This window comes from Chiloscyllium punctatum, chromosome 22, assembly GCF_047496795.1.
Source record: "Chiloscyllium punctatum isolate Juve2018m chromosome 22, sChiPun1.3, whole genome shotgun sequence".
In the NCBI taxonomy this organism is placed as follows: Eukaryota; Metazoa; Chordata; class Chondrichthyes; order Orectolobiformes; family Hemiscylliidae; genus Chiloscyllium; species Chiloscyllium punctatum.
The window spans coordinates 45,944,202-45,964,742 of NC_092760.1; the positions used below are offsets into that span (position 1 = coordinate 45,944,202).

Below are 20,541 nucleotides of genomic sequence, written 5' to 3' on the forward strand. Positions count from 1 at the left end.
CAGAAGGCAGTGGAGGCCAATCTCTCCATACTTTCAAGAAAGAGATGGATAGAGCTCTTAAAGATAGTGGAATCATGGGTTATGGGGGTAAGGCAGAAACAGGATACTGACTGGATGATCAGCCACGATCATAATGAATGGTGGTGCTGGCTCAAAGGGCTGAATGGCCTCCTCCTGCACATCGTCTATTCTGTGTCTCTGGGCCGAGACTGGGACCATCCTGGGAGCTGACATTTCATCAAACCTGCCAGGAAATTGGTAGTTGGGCAAATTGAGACTTGAAGCCCTTGAGGGCTTTAATTGAGTCAAGAATCCCAAGTGCACCTTCTCACCTTGAGGTAACAAAGTAAGGCTTAGTGTTAGCATTTCTCCAGGGCTAACTCACTCCATTTCTCTTTTTTTTTTATTGTCACCTGTGTAGTCAGACAAATTCTGACCTATAAATTTTGGCAAAGGTGCTATCTGCTGCACACTAACAATGCTAAGTCGAAGTAAAATTAAAATCAGCATTCCACCATTTTAAAACTGCAAGTATTATTAAAAGTTTACTATACTTTTGCTCAAGTCTGTTCAAATCAAACCTCTTGCTGAACTATTTTCTGCAAGCTATGAAATTGTTGCAGTTGCTGTTTGAGTCAACACCTTTTTTGTAAAATATTAATCTATGGAGCAAACTATAGTCCTAATTTGTTGGACTGCCTAGTCTATTTCTGATGAGAGATGACTAGTGGCTGAATCATCGTGAGTTGGCTAATTGTCACATGCTAACCTCATGACTGCTAAGTGCTGCAATCATTTTCTGTTAATGGACTCCATGCTCTAAAATAACATCTTAATGATGAAATCTTTCAAGGCACAAGTCAAGACTGATGAGTTTTTTTATTAAAAAAAACACTTTTAATAGTGACGCACTGATCATTCAAAAGCTGAAAAGAGAATCTGACCAAAAGCTTGATCAGAGGCAAGGATTAACAAGTATCTTGAGAGGAGAGACTGCAGCAGTGGATAGACATAAGAGAATTCCAGTATGAGGCCAATGCTGTTGAAAGCTAATGACTGGACTGGAAGTACAAGAGACTAAATGTCTGCAGAGACCTCTGGGATGGTGAAGTGACAGTTGTGCTGTTTAGTGAGAATATGAATTTTTTTTTTTAGATTTGCTGCAATAGATTGAGGGCTGCAGAACTAGTCATGCCCATAGCCAAGCTTTTTTTACTGTATAGCTACAACATCTACTATAACTGACTTTTGTGGAAAATTATCCAATATCAGCTGTGCTCAAGAGAACAAATCCAACCTGTGCTCTTATCCTACCGGTCAATCTCAACCATCAAGTGATTGGAATGGTCATTGACAGTGCTATGTGCTAGCACTTGCTTGGTAATAACCTACTCGGGCACTCCATTCGAGTTCTGCAAGGGCCACAGTCTCAAAAAAGCCATAGTAAAATTAATCGATAGGAATTGGGCTCGGAAAAGAACATTCTTGACTTGTTTGGAGTCCTTTGGGCAGCATGGTGGCACAGTGGTTAGCACTGCTGCCTCAGTGCCAGAGACCCGGGTTCAATTCCAGCCTCTGGCAACTGTCTGTGTGGAGTTTGCACATTCTCCCCGTGTCTGTGTGGGTTTCCTCCAGATGCTCTGGTTTCTTCCCACAGTCCAAAGATGTGCAGGTCAGGTGAATTGGCCATGCTAAATTCCCTGTCGTATTGGGAAATGGGTATGGGTGGGTTGCACTTCAGCAGGTCGGTGTTGGGCCGAAGGGCCTGTTTCCACACTAAGTAATCTATGTAGAACAAAGGAAGATGGCTGTGGAGGTTGGCAGTCAGTCGTCTCTGGATCAGTACTAGTCCACTTTTTTTTTTTTTAGTTACATAAACCAGTGGGATAGAAGGTATGGCTAGTAAGTTTGCAGATGGCACCAAAATTGGTGCCATAGTGGGCAGGAACAATGGGTATCTAAGAATGCAAAGGGATCTTGATCACTTGGGACAATGGGGTGAAGTGTTTAATGGAGATAGTTTAATTTGGAGAAATACAAAGTATTGTTTTTATTTTTGTAAAACAAACAAGGGCAGGACTCCATTAAAACTAATGGTAGGGCCTTGAGTGAGTGTTGTAAAACCTAGAAGTTCAGGTTCATCATTCTTTGAAATTTGCATAACCTGTAAACCAGGTGGTTAAGGTGTTTAGCATGCTTGTCTTTGCTCAAACCTTGAGTTGAGATGCCCTGTTCAGATTGTATAGGCTGGTGAGACCTCTTCTGGAGTACTGTGCAGTTCTGGTTATAGGAAGGATATTAGAGTTGGAGTGTTCAGAAGAGGTTTACCAGGAGGTTGCCAGGGATGAAGGGCTTGAATTATAGGAGAGGCTGAATAGATTTGGACTCTGGCACTGGAGGAATGCCCTATAAAATCATGAATAGCCTAAATTAGGTGAAGAGGAAGGGCCTTTCTGCTACATGGTAAGGGGAGGGGGTGGTTCAAATTTGGGGGGGGGGGGGTATATTTGAGGGGTAAGGAGTTCCTTTTAAAAAGGATGATCAACTTACTTATTCACTAGAATACTTTCACTCCTCACTGTCGTCTAGTTTTTCTTCTAGAGTGTACTTTTTGCAATATTTTAAGGATGAATCGGTGACACCTGTTTCTAACCATTCAAGGTGACCTCTTGATTTCAATGTCTATTTCCCTTTTCTGAATATAAACATTCCTTGATCTATTTGAGGCTAAAGTTCGTGAGTTTATAACTTTGCAAAAACCATCTTCGTCCAAAATGGGTTCCTACACTCAATGGGATTTTCAAAGCTGCCTCATTGAGCATGGTTCTTTGTTTCTGCCTTCTGGGGAATTGTTTGATCAGTTCAGTAGTTTTTATAATGCAGTTCGTACAAGAAATGGGCAGAATGACTTCTCAAGTCTGAATTGTGGAGCTTTCCCTCCAATATGTGGTTGTCCATCTATTTCCCTGATGCACCAGAGCTCTGCCTTTTATTTTGGTTTGGATGTGACCAGCCTCTGGCTGTGGGTACTGTGCATGTCTTTAACATAAATATCATGAGCAAGACCTTTAACTTATTAGAAAAATTGATTCATTTTAAAATCAATTTTGTACTAAACATGAACACTTATGGTCATAATTGTATTGACTTACTGTTTGCAATTGTGCATTTGATGCCTTTTGTAAGTGATCATATCCCTTCAGCCTGCAAGGTAATGACATGAAGCACTGAGTGCTGGAGGTTTCCAGTTGCTTATGGATCCAGACCAGCAGCATTTTATCTTGTCAGTTCATCAAATTTTTCATATATTGACACAAGGATCAGAATCTAAGCCACTCTTTTTTTTTCTTGTATCGGAATTAAATAGATATATGCCACGAGATCAAGGCATGTTTTGGTTTGCTTCCAGCTTAAATGTTGCCTGTTGTTTTTGCAGTGTGATACTTTACAGCAGGTTAAACTGAGTCATGTGCTGTCCCTAATGTTGTTGGTACTCAGAAATGACTTATGGCCACAAGGGCACAAACATTGTGGAAATCCTAGCATTGTCTAACTTGGAATTATTGACAGCAAGAAATGGGATCAGCCATCAGTATTGTAGGAAAGCTAAGCAAGAATTTGAAAAGTCATCATCCATTCAAGGACTTCAAAGACACAAGAGCATTTTGAGGTGGGGCAATAGCTCTTGAAGAATGAGTATTCTGAAGCATATGATGCTGGAAAGGAGTGCTCGCATCATGGTCAAGTTTGCATGAACTGACCCACTAGGGGATGGTTGAGAGCACAAACTTAGATTCTGGGCATGAGTGTTAATTATGGAGGTAGGGATTGTTGTCACGTCTATTAATCCTTTTTATAAGAAGAAAAAGCTTTAGATTCTGATCACTGTGTCAATGTGAAATATTTCATGAACTGACAAGATAAAATGCTGACTATCTGGATCCATAAGCAACTGGACACCTCCACCACTTGGTGCTTCATACCATTAGCTTGCAGGCTAAAGGGAATGATCTACTGACAAGGTGTCACTGGATACCTTCAATGACACTACCAAATGTAGTGAGTGGAAAATCTGGAACTTTCAGGATGTCTTTTTTTTGAATGATGATGAAGAGCAGTATGTAGCAAGGATAGACTTTTGAACTGACCATTCAAGTACAAAACCATTGATTTGACTACACCCCTTGGTAAGCACTGTTTGTTTAAAGGTGCTTTTGTCCCTGTAACAGGAGCAGTTGACCCAATTCCTGCTTTACTTAATGACCTAGATTTTTCCACTTTCTGGAGACTAAGGCACAGTCGCCCAAAAGTCATGATTAGCATAAATCTCGACTAATTAAGTCCCTGTTATCAATGGCATACAATGGAGAGGGAAACAATCTGCTTTAGTGCAGTTTGTTGCTTAATCCTAGGGCACTACAATCAGCTATAACTGTGTGTATTTTCCCCCTTTTCTTAAGTTGTACAAGGCTCAACAGGGAATCTGTTCAATACAATGTTAAAACAATGCAATTTTGTTTGAGGCACTCTTTTTTTTTTTTTAGTTCTTTTCTGTAGTTGAACTGTTTAAGGAAATGCATGATGTGCTTTCAATCTTTAAAACTGCTGGTTTTAAACAAAATTTCCTGTTTGTACGATTTAAAATAGCCTGCTGATTTTAGCAATGTGGAAAAGTTTTGTTTTCAAACTATACAAGATAGACACTCCTCTCTTGGTTTGGTGGCAACTAATGTACACTGACTCTAGGCTGAAATCTTGTACAGCATCTCCAGTCAATTGTTCAGCTCAGTAAATGTTAGCATGTAGTTCATTGAACTTATACAGTTTTGTTCTTATTTCACTTTATAAAGTCAGCAGTTCCAGATGCATCTGAGGAGAGAGGTCAAATGGATTTTTAAATCAAATGTGACTCTTAACAGCCAAAACCTTTTTTTTGCTTTCCTCTGCACAGACGCTGTTAAATCCAATTTGTTTTTTTTTGTTTTTGACATCCAGCATGCAGTGTTTGCTCTTTTGTAAAAACAAGTGACTGAACTGGAGGGCCAGAAGAAATATTGTTGAATGGAACCTCCTGAAGTTAAGACACAATATTTTAAAGCAGCTTTTAAAAATAAAAAGCTAATTGAGTTTTTGGACCATCTGTAGGCTGACAAAGAGAGCACACTTGGACACTGAGAAGTACTCCTGTTTTGTTTTTAGGCTTACAGTTGTAAAATCAATATTAACTTTAATTAAAATTGATAATATTGGCTGCCTTGAGTGTTCTGCCAGCTGTTGATTTAAAAATCTTATTCTGCTCTCTCTCAACTTTGTGCCTACAGTGCATTCTATTCAAGTTCATTTCTGCTACAGGTCATTTGTCACTAACAGGCCATTCTTGACCTGCAGTTCTCCAGGAAGCTGAAAGGATATCCCACATGGTATTGGGCTGTGGAGTTCAGAATTTACTTCATCCTCTTCTCTGCCACTGTTCTATCCCACTTTTAAAGGACTTGTATTTGCAGCAAGGTGCAGTTTGATGGACAAATTTATCATTGTAACATTTTGGAGTGACTGGTTTTAGAGTTAAACATGAGTTTGATGTGGGAGATGTTTCCTGGCCATCACAACCATGTCCATATTTTTATTCTTTTGCAACTGTTTTGACTGGAACTGGCTGCAAGAACACTAGCATTTTTTCCAGTGGGCATCCACTGAATTCAATTGTAGTAGAGGCATTTTGTCTCTGGTGATGACAACTTATCTGTACCAGACCCTTGGCCATATGGATACATCACAGCTCAATAATGGGAGTATGGGGCTATAGGCAGATGGTTATGCTCTGATTAGAGGTGTAGGACTAGGAGCAGGGGCTTGATTACTGTCTCTGCTCTGCAACTTGTGGATGTCTTAAGATGTTTAAAAACTTGATCACAGTTCACAGAAGGCTGAGCTCATCTCCTAGTCCATGGTGACTTCTTTTAAAAGAGGTGGCTGCCAAAGTATGGAAAGTGTTCAACATGTTTCAATGCTTCTGAGGGGAAACATACCACTAACAGGTCTGGGTTGAAATGAGGATTGGCTAAATCTCTAATGCAAAATTGAAGACTTTGCATGCATAGTTAGTAAATTTGGCACAATAGACAATGGCACTGAAACATGTTCAGCACTTGCCATACTTGGGCAGCCACCTCTTTAAAAAGTAGTCTTCCCCACATGCCTGTGCCTCATGTTTTCCCATGTTGGTCAGTTTAGTTTTGGTGTGGAGGGGGCCAAGTTTAGAGTTTTCCATCTGCAGCATTTAGAGATAGCAAGGGCACTTAGTTTTGGAGGTGAAAAACCACTGTTAAAGTAGATTGCAAATAGTCCTCATACTATCACTCTGTATAGATACTGAGCTAGATCTCCCCCTCTCTGACTCTATCCCCCTCAGCAGTTGTAGGATTGTAATTGAGTTCCTCAGCCATCTGACTATTTTGGAGCACCATCTCCAAGGCCTTGCAATTTACTAAGTTAAATGCTTTGCTAAAGCTGGATGTGGCAAACTATTGGTGTTATGAAGCAGAGGTCAACACTCCTCTGATAATTGTCTCTGGTTGTTTAGGTTTTAATCACCTTGTCTTAATCTGAAACATGTGACAAGGGGTATAAACTACCTCTTAACACCCAATTTGTTATAAAGGAGTGGTTAAATTAAAATGAAATCCTTTTCTGTCTCTAAAATTAACTATATCAAACTCAAATGAACAAACTAACAGACCAAGCAATTTCTCTTTCTGATTTAAAACAAAATTCTAATAGGATGCTGTTGGAACAAAAGTCCTACTTCTATAACAAAACAATAAATTAAAACTTAATCTTTCAAAGTTCACACTACATTTGTCTTCCAGAATGTTCTTCTGTCCCTCCTGTCTGCCTCCCCTCAGCCTGCCAAATTTCGAGCGCTATGAGACTGTTTTATGAATAGCTGGTGTTTTCTTAGTAATCTTAAACATCTTGCTCTCAAGAAGTCTATTTCTTCAGATGGCAGTTGGCTTTCCTGGTTTTTTCAAAAATCCTGGTTTTGTCTACCTGTGATTACTTATTAATGTCTTATTTGGCTTCTGGGCGTCAACACAATTTGTTTTAAATTCAATTGGTCCTTCATTTCCAAGTGTCTTTTTAAAATTTTGTGAATTTAAACTCGTAAGCATGCTGCTTGGATCTGCCAACGAAATAACCCAACTTTTCATTTCAAAAACCTGCATCTGCACAGACCTATGTTTTTAATTCTAAGTTCTGAACAGAATGCTGTTCCCACCCCCATTTTACAATTTTACCATTTTACCATCTTTACACACTGGCCTTATGACTCTGTTCTCACCAGACAAATACATGAAAAATATCATACCTCCTGGAAAATCCAAGGCTGTATTTCTGGGGGAGGATTTCCTTTCACAGGTTAAGGACAATGCAAATTATGGACTACAGGGCAAAATGGTTTTCCAGAGGTGATTAGTTTCCCATTTTAGGATCATTACAAGATTCTTAAACTCCTGAAGTTGCTGGTTATGACTTGGGTATTTTTTTCCCTCCCAAATCAGGAGGATGTGTATAGTCTTTTTAGAAACAATAACCATTTTTCTATTTTGCTGAATTTGCTGTCTTCCAGTCTTGTCTTGCTGCTCTTGTTACTGACTAAACTGTGTACCCAGTTAACAGGCTCTTATTTTCTCTTGTAGAGCAATGTTTATAGATTAATAGTTTGACACCACTTCCCAGTTGGTGTCACTCATTTTTATTTTGCACAAATGAGTGCAAGACTTGTCAGTTGCTACGTTTGGTCTTTCTAGTCCCAGGGTGGCCATGTCTAATTATAGTATCCTAACTGCAGATCCACTTGGGGCAGTTAAGTTCTCTAAAGATTTTCAAAATTGGGGTATGTTTGGTACAACATCAGCTGGATATTAAAGCATTAATCTACAAATGTGAAGTGATATATTTTGGTTGGGTACTCTTAATGGCAAGCTTCTAAAGAATGCCTAGGGAAGTGTATCCACATAATCTTTTTGAAACTGACCAGAAGTGGTATCTTGGAGGTTTCATAAATAGAGACAACAAATACAAAAGCTATGATATTATGCTGAACTTTTATAATGCTCCAGTTACACTACCTGTGGAGTATCACCTGATTTGAGTTGCAAGATTTAGATGAAAGAGCTAGATCTGTGTAGAATAAAAATATAAAAGGTGGGGGGGGGGGCGCGGAGAAGCAGGGGAACTGTTCTTTATTGGCTAATGATAGTAGGAATAGGGAACGTAATTTTAAGGTCTGGAAAGACACAGGCTGGCTGAAGCAGAGTGCACAACCTTTTTTTCTTTTAGTTAACCTTGATTGCTACTCAGCATTAAGATGGAATATTCAATAAATCATAACAGAAGAGCCATCTGTCTTGTCTGCAGGTAATATGAGGGAGAAGGAAGCAGCAGTAAGAACCAGGATATAAAGAGTTCAGTCATCAGTGAATTTTATGGAGGAGGATTTACAACTCTAATAGCACTGTTAAACTTTGCATGAGCAAATATGGAATTTAAATAACTTTGAAGCAAATAAACCTTGTGCTGTGCTTAACAAAGATGTTCTAGTTGGCCTTGGAAATGTTTGAAATGAGGCAAGATGGAAATGGCATGGGGGTAAAAGAACAGTGGTTGTTTCCAATGACTGGGCCATCAGTGGCCAATTGGGTAAATCACCAGTAGATGCTACCTGTGTAATTAGGTCCTGGACAGCTAAGGCATTTGTCAGTCAATGGAAAGGTACATCAAACTGAATTATCATTTTATACCTTAACTTAATTATAAATAGTAAAATATTTTAATATGTATGCCAACATATAAAAAGTAGATATTGCAAATGTTTCAGAGTTGCTATACTTTAGTGTTTTTTTTTCTCTTTTTTTTTTCTAGGCCCAGTATTATGGAGAGATTGGTATTGGCACACCACCTCAAATCTTCACTGTGGTTTTTGACACTGGTTCCTCCAACCTCTGGGTTCCTTCCATTCATTGTTCTCTAACTGACATTGCTTGCAGTGAGTTTATTTATGTTCTTTCAGGACCCCTTTTGCCATGCACTAACATGTCTCTTATGTGGTTGGCCTTCTAGATGGTACCTTAGGATACATCCAGCAATGTAATACATACACCATATTCTACCTTTTTTATATTTTGGAGTATTCAGTATATTGGAATTGGATTGAAACATCAGTTAACCATTTGGGTTACAAGCTCAATTAGGAGATAGAGTTTAGGAGGTGGGTTGAGGATGGTTTCTTCTGATAGTTTGTGACAAGCTCCTAGCAGTCACCAATTGTGTTAAACTTCAAACTAAAGATTTTGACTAACAGGTGCTGGAAATGGGCAAATTTCACACTAAGAAATGGGTGCTCAGAAATGCAAAAGGGAGTTTTCCTCCAGTATTATATGAAGTCCCCCAATCCTGCACTTGCGTGCAGAGAACATGATTGGGGAGGGGGATCTTTTGGTCAGTCCAGCAAATTTTTGCCCCTCAATTGCCCAGATAGTTAAAGCTGAACTTTGATATTAGACTGAGTTACAGATGAGGGGAAAGTCTAAAGTGCTTATTACTTAATGCTTGATTTTTATTTGGTAAAAATATAGCTTGGATACTTTTTTTAAAAAAAAACATCCTATGTATCTAGGAGTGATGAAACTTTTTATAAACTGGTGATTTGGAGTCCACTTTATATTATCCACTTTAGGACACCTTGTCATGACTTGGAATCATCTGCAATAATGTAGAAAGCAAAACAGAAGCTGAGAACAAATGTCAACACATGCAATTATATTTCCGTTTCCATAATTAAGATATTAATAATTAACAACATCCCAGGTCACTTGCTTTACAAGACATGTAAATAGGAAGGTGTTTGAAGATTTTCTAAGCTGCAATAATGCCTCTATTTCACTATCTGCAGAATTAGGAAAGAGAGGCAAACTCCTAGCAGGAGCTATAACTGGGGAATGCCAATTATCTGAAGTGCTTCTTTTGAAGGAATGCACATGCTTATTCAAGTCTAGACAAGAATGAGCATGGAGGGAAGATAAATAAGTATTTTCTTATTTTGGACCATAGGTAAGACTTTAATGAAGGTCAGGGGCTTCAAGGTTGTGGTTGAGGTTATTGGTCGGTTCACCAAGCTGGTTGATTTTCTTGCAGACATTTTCTCACTTTTGGCTGACCTCTTTAGTGCTGTGTAGCCTCTGGATGATCCAAAGGTTACACAGCGCTGAAGCTGCAAACCATCTCCCTGCTGGGTGACCAGGCAATCGACCAGCTCAGCAAACCGACCAACAACTGCATGTAAGGGGAGACTGCAGCTGCAGAATGAGGAAGAAATCATTCAAAATCTACTGACAATCCTTTTACTATCATCTGTAGTATGAGAGCTAAAATGTGTTGAAGTTCAACTAATCCTTTTTTCTTTAAGTGCTGCATCACAAGTATAATTCTGAAAACTCTAGCACATATGTGAAGAATGGGACTGAATTTTCTATTCAGTACGGTAGTGGCAGCCTATCAGGATACCTCAGCCAGGACACTGTAAGAGTAAGTATAGATTTTTTAAACCATTACTGATTGGAAGACAGTTGGTCAATAACTTTAGTTTTTTTTTGGATGAAGCCTTTGTCACAACCAGTCCATAGTGAACGTTCCCCGATTTTATTAAAGCTCCACAGAGCCCCCAAATTGATATCTGCCCAGATGTGGAAGAATGAGCTAGTTTTCCCCTTTTGGTTATTGACCCTTTGTTGCTGCAAGGTGAACTTGAAGACCCTCTTCCCTATGGATCTCGCTCTCTTGTTCCCAAATGGCCCCAACTTAACCAGGCCTCTGAGTTACTGAACACAGTTTTTTACATGCATATTTTTACTGTCTCAGTTGTATATGGTACAAATCATTAAAGCTACTCTACATTGCATGCCTGTGTAGCTCTGACCAGTAGTTGATAAAATGTTAATAGTTGACCGTTCAGTTTAGACATTCTAGGTTTAGCAGATTAGCTGAATACGTTAAATACCGTTTACCACAAACTGGCATAACTTGTTTTTTAACAATCTTAGAACTTTTAAAATCTGCAACAGTGGTGAGTCTTGGATGGTTTTTTCACTTGTGGCCTTCACTGTGCTAGTTCTTGAACCCAGTGTACACAAGTACCTCTGCCCATGACACCCCTAAACACCAAATTAAAATTCAGTTTTAACCTCCACCCATGTGTATTCTTGAAAGTTGAAAGTGCACTTATGTCCCTCTTGCTCAGACTGCTATCCTGTCTTTCAAAGACTGATATCCTCCGATTGCAACTCCATTTATAGTCCTTTTTTCTCTCTTTTGCATTTCTTATTTTTTTAACTCATGTTTCCATGCTGTACATCTCAATGACTGACTGACAGAGTTAATCTCCCAGGCAGCCACTGGATTTGCATCTTTTTGGCTCTATAATTTTTTTTCCTTTCAAACAATGTTCTTTGGATTTTTAAATCCCAACACCTTTTTGTTGTTCTTGTGATGTTCTTTGGTTGTGATCTATTGTGAAATACTGCAATTCTATGCAAAGTCCTCTGTCCCACAGATACAAGAGACTTTGTTTGGAGAAGGAACTTCAATTTCAAATACTGTTTTCAGGCACATGTAAACTTCAGCTGAACTACATGCATTAGAGATGGTATTCCCATTTTAGGGAAACAAATGTGCTATAGTCTTTGTTTCATGCTTAACAAATTGTGATCTCTCATCCGTTTTGAAAATGATCAGGGTGCTGTCAGTGGACAGTTTCTTGGTTTCAGACGCACTGTACCCAACATCATTTAAACATAAGACTTCATGAATGTGTTTCAACTTTAATAGACAGTTCGCCAATTGATCACCTTTTCCAGCAGCATTGTTAAAACTTAACTGTTCATTTTGTGTTATATGCAATTCGGAGTTCATGGAGGAAGCAAGTTTAAATGTTCAGATGAAGTCAACACTACCTATTTTAATAGAGACTTCATTGTTCTTAATTCTTCCCTTCTGCTAGCCCATGCTTTTCTATATTTTCTGATCTTTGCCAAAAGCATAATCTCGAACAACATTCACAGTTCATTTTCCATAATTGCAACCTAACTTGTCATTTTGTTCTTGCTATTATAAATACAGCTGATTGTTTAACACTTTTATTCACTTTGATTTTGTTTTGAATCTAATGTCTAACATTTAATTGCATCAAATCAAACCTGAATTATGACTCCTGTGATGACTGGAATGACATGGGAGTTTCATGTTCTTTGGATAAGGAGTTCAATGTTTCTTGTGTCCTTGTTTTTTCTTTCCCAAAAGATCTCTCTTTTAAGCATGTGGTCTCCCAATTTAGCTTCTAATACAATTTGTCCTTATTTAATGAAATTGAAATTTTTTTTTGGCTTGAGATGAAGCCCAAGGTTCGGGATCCTCAGTGTTCCAAAATTCCTGGGTGTTCTGAGTGGTGTGATGGGTGTGAAACTTAAACAAAACTTCTTTTCAATATTACCCTGACTTTCATAGGGCCTATATGTTTAATCTGACTTTTTTTAATCTTTCATCCCACTTCATCTCTTAGTTTTAAACCTAAACTTTAACTGATCAGTGCTTTTTGAGTAAGACCTGGAAAGTGAGTATCCTTTTTTGTGGGCCATAGAAGCTTGCAGCACAGAAGGTGATATTTGAGTTTTTTAAAAAAAAACAGCAGATGCTGGAAACCCAGAAAGAGCAAAATTGCCAGTAAAGCTCAGCAGGATTGGCAGCAGCTGTAGAGAGAAGTCCGAATTAGTGTTTTGGCTCCACTCATCCTTTGAACTCAAACGCAGCCATTTGTGTGTTCTCTATGCTGCCTCCAAGACCTAATCAAATTTAGTGTCTCCACTTGACTTTAACCAATAATTCTACAAATTCATCCACTTCAGATTTTTCCTTTTTAATGAGTGTTTTTCACTTGCTGGTCTCATCCTCAGATCCAATCACTTTACCCGACTTGTTTGAAGGTAACAGATCTGGTGACTTTTTTCTTAAGTGTAGATGCACCCAGAGGTTCTTTGCTAAGTGTTTCAGTAAGCTGAGCGGGAGAGCAATGTTATAGTAAATGCTGAAGATTTTTGTTTTAAATGTGGTCTGCTGTCTTTGTTCTACAGATTGGTGACATCAAAGTTCCAAGCCAGTTGTTTGGTGAGGCCATCAAACAGCCTGGTACAGCTTTTATTGCTGCAAAATTTGATGGAATTCTTGGCATGGCCTACCCCAAAATCTCAGTTAATGATGTTGATCCAGTGTTTGATAATATCATGAAGCAGAAGCTGGTGCAAAAGAATGTGTTTTCTTTCTACTTGAACAGGTAAGATGTAGAAGCCAAACCAATCCCAACTATTTTGTGATTCTCCCCTCTAACAGGAGCCTCTTGTTTTGCCCATGTGAATATGCCAGAATGAACTAGTTAGTTCCATGTGCTGTACACCATTGTTTTAGTCAGTTGTGCAAAAATGTCTGTATCCAAATGAGAGAGAAACTGGTTGCAAGCCACTCTGCATACATTGCCATCATCTTGATGAATTCAAATGTACTTTTTTCAATTTCTAGGAATCCAAAAACTCAACCTGGGGGGGAGCTTCTGTTGGGTGGCACTGATCCCAAATATTACACTGGAGAATTCTACTACTTGAATGTCACCCGCCAGGCATATTGGCAAATCAAAATGGATAAGTAAGTTTTTTTTTTTAACATTCAGAAGTGAACTTGTATCTGTGCAGCATGTAAAGCTCCTATTAAATAGGACAGTAACATTTTTGAGGGTATTTGATCTGTCTTTAGGTTAGTTGTGCCTATAGTACAGATTGTTATGACTGGTCAAAGATTTTAGAACCATGCAGTGATTAGATACAGTGGTCCTATTATCACTTGCTTACAAGAGCAATTCAAAAGTACTCTAGGCTTGTTATTGTGTGTAAAATGTTCACATACACTTCCCCAAAAATATGGGTGAGTTTCTATTGCTAGTGATTACACTACCTGAAATGGTTGATTTGAGTCTTCAGCAATGTTGATCTTTGATAGATACTGTTTTAGGGAATAGAATTGAGTGCTGCATTTTGTATGTTTTGGGTCTGCCCTATTGACCTTGCTCTGGTGTCTTTCTTTGATACAGAATTGCCATTGATGACTCTTTGGTCCTTTGTAAAGGAGGCTGTTCAGCTATTGTGGACACAGGAACATCTTTGATCACTGGACCGACTGTGGAAATTCAGGCTTTACAGAAATCCATTGGAGCTATACCACTTGTGCAAGGCCAGGTGAGATGACACATTGTGTGTCATGGGTGACTAGGGATGCATTGAGGAAAGATGATTGAGCTCTTGATCATGTGGTCCATTGGGAAATGCCTGTGTTAGGAAACTTCCTAATAATTGAAACATACTTGACTGTACTCTATGATTTGAGAAGCCTGTTGACACTTGCTATCTGAAGCCATGTGAAGCACAGCCACTTGGACTGTACCTGGAGGCTGTTCTGGAGTGAGCAACTGTTGGAGAGTGGGGGATGTGGAAATGTATTTATCCAGGAGCTGATATTTCTATTACAGAATTGTGTACTGTAATAAATTGCAACCAGCATTAACAACAATAACTCGTATACATTTTCTTTCCCAGTACAAAGTTGATTGCAACAAAGTTGCCTCGCTTCCTCCCATCAACTTTAGCCTGGGAGGGCGGAGCTTTACTCTGACTGGAGAGCAGTATATCGTGAAGGTGGGTATTTAGTTTTATTTTAGTTTGTTTTCTGCATGATTCATCAAAAGAATAGACAAATATGCTTTTTAAAAGTGAAGTTTCAAATGTTGGCATTTGAAGAAGCGTGCTTTGTAAGCCTGTACAGTTGTACTAAACTTAGGATGGATAAGTGCCCCACCACCTTGTTTAAAATTTCTTTTTCCCCTCTGATGTAATGTTAACAATTTAACAGATTGAAGATTATAAAGCAGAGATGAGCCTATAGGGTATTTTTAAGATTGCTATCTACCTGAGTCAGAATACTGTGCATTAGGGAGCTACTTGGGAGAGATTCTCGTGCTTCAGCATCTTTTTTTTAAACAAGATGCATGCTGTCCACTGTAACATGCAGCATACGATCAACTGATGCAGCTGTTTTGTCTACACCTGTAACAACAGATCTACCTGGATAACTGAGGTAGTACTCTGGCTTTGCTAGAGGTTAATTTGTACTTGTACTTGTTCCTGGAATATGGGCATCACTGATTTTATCTAACTTTCTAAGAAAGAACAAGATGGTGACAGGCCAGCCTCTTGAACTATTGTCCTTGTGTATTAACAAGAAGTTACAGGAGTTGGATACTAAAACCATTGTGCTAACATTAGAATGATATGAGGTCCTCGTTGGCTGCTCCAGTTCTTCAAGTTGGTAGAGATTGTCTGTTTTTAGGAGGGACTGCTGATGGACCTTCAGCAACCTCTTTACACATGCTGTAAAGCTGGCACATTGCAGTCACCGTACACCTAGTGGACAAGGAAGTGAATGCTTAATTGCTGGATGTTTTTGCCTAACATGGGCTGTGGGGGAAGAAGTAGTTTTTGTTCTGTGTATTTTGACATTTCACTGTTCTTTTCAGGAAACACAAATTGGTGTGACCATCTGCCTAAGTGGATTCATGGCCCTTGACATTCCTCCACCAGCTGGTCCAATGTGGATTCTTGGAGATGTCTTTATTGGGCAGTACTATACAGAGTTTGACCGAGACAACAATCGAGTTGGATTTGCAAAGGCTGTGTAAAAATGGCTGCCATGTTTAACAATCAACTGGAATATTGATAATTGGAGTACACAGATGTTCAAAACCTACTTGCAGCAGTAATGATGAATCCTTTAGACTATAACTTTATCATAATGACTTTCCAAGTGCTTAATTATGGGCTGATTTTTACTTTCAAGCTAACAAAGATCAGCATGTTAGTGTTCTATTGGGAACGTAAGATGTGCTGTGCAGGGTTTAGACTATCTGTTTCACAATGTTTTTACCTTAAGGCCTTGATCTGATCCTTGCTTTTGAGGTAGCCAGCGTTTCTCCTCTTGGATCCAAGTACCAGTTTGCTTCACTTGAGATTGTGTTGGTTTTTTTTACTACTGAAAATCTGCATAATACATTGCAGATTGTCATGCCATGGGAGGGAGAAAAATCAAACTATATACCTGCTAATTCTCTCAAATGGGAGGCAAAAAACAGAACCACAAAGTAACAAAAACTTAATGGGAGGGGATGACCAGTAGAATCTAGAAATGTTAAACAATGGCAAGATTCCTAAGAGATTACATGATTTTAATTATTTTAGGGTTATTTGACATTTGTTCTAATTGTAATAGGACTAGCTGGAATTTAAATGTGATAGATTTGCACATGCATATAATTTTAAATTCTTAACATGAATTTAGTTCAGGTCACTTGCCTCAAGTCAGATGACTATCTGTCTGGAGTACTATTTGGACTCAATGTAACACTTTCAAGATGAGCTGGTTCAACCAATGTCTCAACTATACAGTCTGGTAACATTAAAGAATTTGTCACCATTTTGAAAAAGGCAGTGCATGTTTCTGACCGACCATTACTTGATGACTAAACTGCAGTCATCCAAGTTGCAAATCTGTTATTCAGTGTAAAGATTTTTTCTGATGCAATGCACAAGAGCTTGAACAATTTCTGTTTAGTGATGCTTGAGACCAGACAAAGCGCTTGTCTGTTGCCATAGCAAGATTTCATTGGAACTGGTCACCAACCTGTTGCAAGAGGTTGTTTGAGGGACACTACTCTTCAAGAATTACTGACTAGGAGACTCTCCTCCTCTTGCCTCATGCATTGGCATATTAGAAGGATTGGCAGGTTAATAATCCACCCATCTGGCCATTCTATGAATGCACCATCTGTGACTGAAGTCCTGGAGTGGGACTCATCCCTCTGTCTAAAAGATAGAAGTTTAGAGTTTCTACCTGTTGTACCACAAGGTCTTTTATTCTTGAAGCTATTTTTTTTCTTTTTATTTTCTAGTTAGACCAAAACTAGCTCATTGAGCATGTTCTGTTCAATATGATCATGACTGATCTTTGGCTTAACTTTCTTTCCTTCCCACTTTCCATATTGCCTTGATTTTTAACAGAGACCAAAATCTATCCCAGCCTCTTAAATATCAGTGTTAGAGCATCCACAACTCTTTGCAAATATCAAAGATTCATAACATTTGAGGGAAAGATCCGAAATTGTGGGTTTTTTGCAGAGCTGATATTGGCCAATTGGTGTAAATTATTTAGCCAGGGAAATATCAATTTACGCTCGCGAATCCTTCAGAATCTTGAATGCTTCAATGAGAACCCATTATTCTTCTAAAACTGAGATTACTGACCCAGTTTTTCTGCTCCCCTGCACTTTATGCTGTTTCTGTCCAAATGTATCACTTCTCACTGAACTTCGTCTACCATTCATCTTGTGATTGGAAGCTGAAACCAAGAGTACACCAGTGATCAGTGCGTAGATTCCTTGTTCTTGAATATAAATAAATGTTCTTGGATTACAGGATGGTATAGGTGTATTGGGATGATCAGTGAAATTTAACTCTTGAGGTGATGCACTTCAGGAGAAGTAACAAGCTCAGAGTATTGAGTGGCAGGACATGATCCTCAAGAGTAGTGTGGCACTGGAAAAGTGCAGCAGTTCAGGCCACAGAGGAGCAGGAAAATCGACATTTCAGGCAAAAGCCCTTCATCAGGATGTTCAAAGGAACACCAGGACATTGGGGTGCTTGGCCAGATCCCTGAAGACAGCAGTTGTCAGTTGCCTTCAAGGACTTTTTTTTTTTTTCCCCCCTACTCCCTACTCTTACACTCATCCTCACCCTCACTGCACCTGCCCTTTGAAACCATAGGAGGTATAATACTTGCCTGTTACCACCTCCCTCCCTCCCCCTCTCAGTATCCAAGAGTCCAAATACCCCTTCCAGGTGCAGCAGCATTTTACCTGCACTTCACTTAACCTAGTCTACTGCACTCACTGTTCACTGTGGTCTCCTCTACATTGCGGAAGTGAAACATAGACTGGGTGATCATTCTGCAGCACACCTCTATTCTGTCTTTAAAAAAAGACAGCTTCCAGTTGCCTGCACCTTAACATACCACCTTATTCCGTGGCCAACATCTGGCTCAAGCTTACTGCAGTACTCCAGCGAAGCTCAGTGCAAGTTGGAAGAACAGCATCTTTGTTTTCCACATAGGAACTTTTAATGCCATCTAATCTCCAGATAGAGTTCAACCGTTTTAGGGCCTGACAATGTTGCCATGTCTTTCCTCCACCTCCACATACCAGGCCTTGTTGTTAGGTGGGCTGCTACCCTATACTACCCATCATTAGCCACAAAATGTCCCTATAAGCAGCTATTTGTTCTCCCAGGCAGACTTTTACCCACTGTGGTTTTTTCTTTCTGTGGGTTCTATCTCTATCCATTATTCCTCCCCTTCCTCTGCACCTCATCTACATAAATACCAACCATTTCAGAACTGATTGGTAGCTAGGAAGAAGGGTCACTGGACCCAAAGCATCAACTCTTCTGCTTACTCTCCAAAGCTGTTGCCAGACCTGATGAGCTTTTCCAGCAATTTTGTTTTTGGTACCAATTTCTGACTTATCCTCAGCTACACCTCTCCAGCCCTAACAACATTTCAGTAAATCTCCTCTGCCCTCTCCCTAGAGCAATTTATGTCCTGTAATTTAGTGACCAGAACTACACACAATACTATGAGTTGTAGTCTCACCAGTGACTTGCAGAGTTTCTTCATTTATATCTGTACTTTTGTATTTTTTTTTTACCTCTGCCAGTGAAGGGGAGAAATCATAGACATTCTTTTATAACCTTTATAAACTTGCCTTTTAGGGGCCTGTGTAATATGATAGATCTTATCTCCCTATGATACAAAGATCTCTGTCACTTGCATATTCTCTCACGCCACTTGATCTAACTCTGAAGAGCTAGGTCTAATGGAGCCTCTAGTCTTGCAGGCCTGGACTTCTGTAGAAACTTTTCCTAAACACAATATAAGCGTCTGTCTTAAACAATCATTAAGTCAGTTGACACACCTACAATGACAAACACCCATTGTAATTATGCACAGAATTCCTGTAATGTAGAAAGAGGCTATTCAGTTCCATTTTTCTCTTTCCTTCCCCCCCCCCCCCAAACCCTCTGAAGAGCATCCCACCCAGACCCAACCCCTCTCTCTATCCCTGGAACCCTGCATTTCCCATGGCTACCCAACCTACCCTACCCATTTCCTGGACACCAGAATAGTTTAGAATAGCCAATCTGCCTAATTCTCATTTTTGGACTGGGAGGGTGGTGAGAGCCAGAGCACACAGACAGCGAGAATGTGCAAACTCTACACAGTCACTCAAGGTCCCTGACACTGAGGCAGCAGTGTGAACCACTGTGCCACCCCCAACTGGATCTTAGAAACAATGCAGTAAAACAGTTTGAGTTGTCATATACTTCTTTCAACATGTAAGTTCATTTAGTATAAGTTCTTTGCTCATTGTTGTAAGCTTATCTTGCATACATTTGATATTTACCAATAGAAGTGAGGTATTGTGCACACTCCCTGAACCTTCGGTACTCCTGAAAATATGCTGGAGTTCTGTGAGCTCCTTCCAGGATCAGAAAGGTCCTTTTTCTATCTCTACAAACCAGGATTTCTCACTTTTTTTGCCCGCGAGAATATGGACATGTAGCAATGGTCCCCTCCATTGCTATGTCTTCCACTTCATTTACCATTGAGCGCTGTTACCTTCCCTGTTAGGTGTTTTCTGGATAGGCCTACAAAACCTCTCCACTCCGTACCAGCAGTGTTGTAAACCAAAGTAGGAGTCGAAAGCTCGAGCAGCTTCATTGCAGCTGACGGTTTCGGCTGCGATCTTCAGGTCTAAAAGAAATTCCTCGGTTCTTCTGCTGATTTGTGTATGGGAACAAACTGATCTGCACATTGATTGTTGGGCAAGTTTGGAGGCATTGTGGTAGAGAAGGCAACATCAGTCAACCTGATGTGAGACTTGATTGAGGCCACTCACACTGTCAAGGTGTCCTCTGTTGGATAGGGGCTGTCTACATCCTTCTGTGTGTCTGTCAACAGCTGTTATGATTACTCTTTTTGTGATGCAGCAATAGTCTTATTGCTGCATGAGTTTCTTGAAACTCTTTGGTCTGGCAGGTTGCCTCTTTGGTTCCCTGCTTTTCACAGCATTGACCGCCTTTCAAGACTGTTCATGTGTTGCTGCTATCATATTGGTATATCTGTGTTGATATTTGCATATGTCTGGTAGTCCCTGGGAATATGGAAGCACTTGCTGATGGTAAGGAACTGAGCATGAAGCCCATAACAATGGGAGATGATGCACCATACCTACTACACAGGTCTGGTTAACCAAGAATCTCTCCTACTCAGTACTCTCTG

At 39.6% G+C, this 20,541-nt stretch overlaps 1 protein-coding gene across 1 annotated transcript in view; it reads left to right on the forward strand.

Annotated features, from left to right (window-relative positions):
- Positions 1 to 16,637, forward strand: part of ctsd (cathepsin D) — a 30,820-nt gene extending 14,183 nt beyond the window's left edge. The window contains exons 3-9 of the mRNA XM_072592218.1: positions 8,926 to 9,049; positions 10,469 to 10,587; positions 13,185 to 13,384; positions 13,627 to 13,749; positions 14,192 to 14,336; positions 14,694 to 14,792; positions 15,671 to 16,637. Of these exons, the coding sequence (XP_072448319.1) occupies positions 8,926 to 9,049; positions 10,469 to 10,587; positions 13,185 to 13,384; positions 13,627 to 13,749; positions 14,192 to 14,336; positions 14,694 to 14,792; positions 15,671 to 15,832 (972 nt within the window). The 3' untranslated portion in view covers positions 15,833 to 16,637. The remainder of the gene's footprint in view (positions 1 to 8,925; positions 9,050 to 10,468; positions 10,588 to 13,184; positions 13,385 to 13,626; positions 13,750 to 14,191; positions 14,337 to 14,693; positions 14,793 to 15,670) is intronic.
- The last annotated feature ends 3,904 nt before the right edge of the window (positions 16,638 to 20,541 follow it).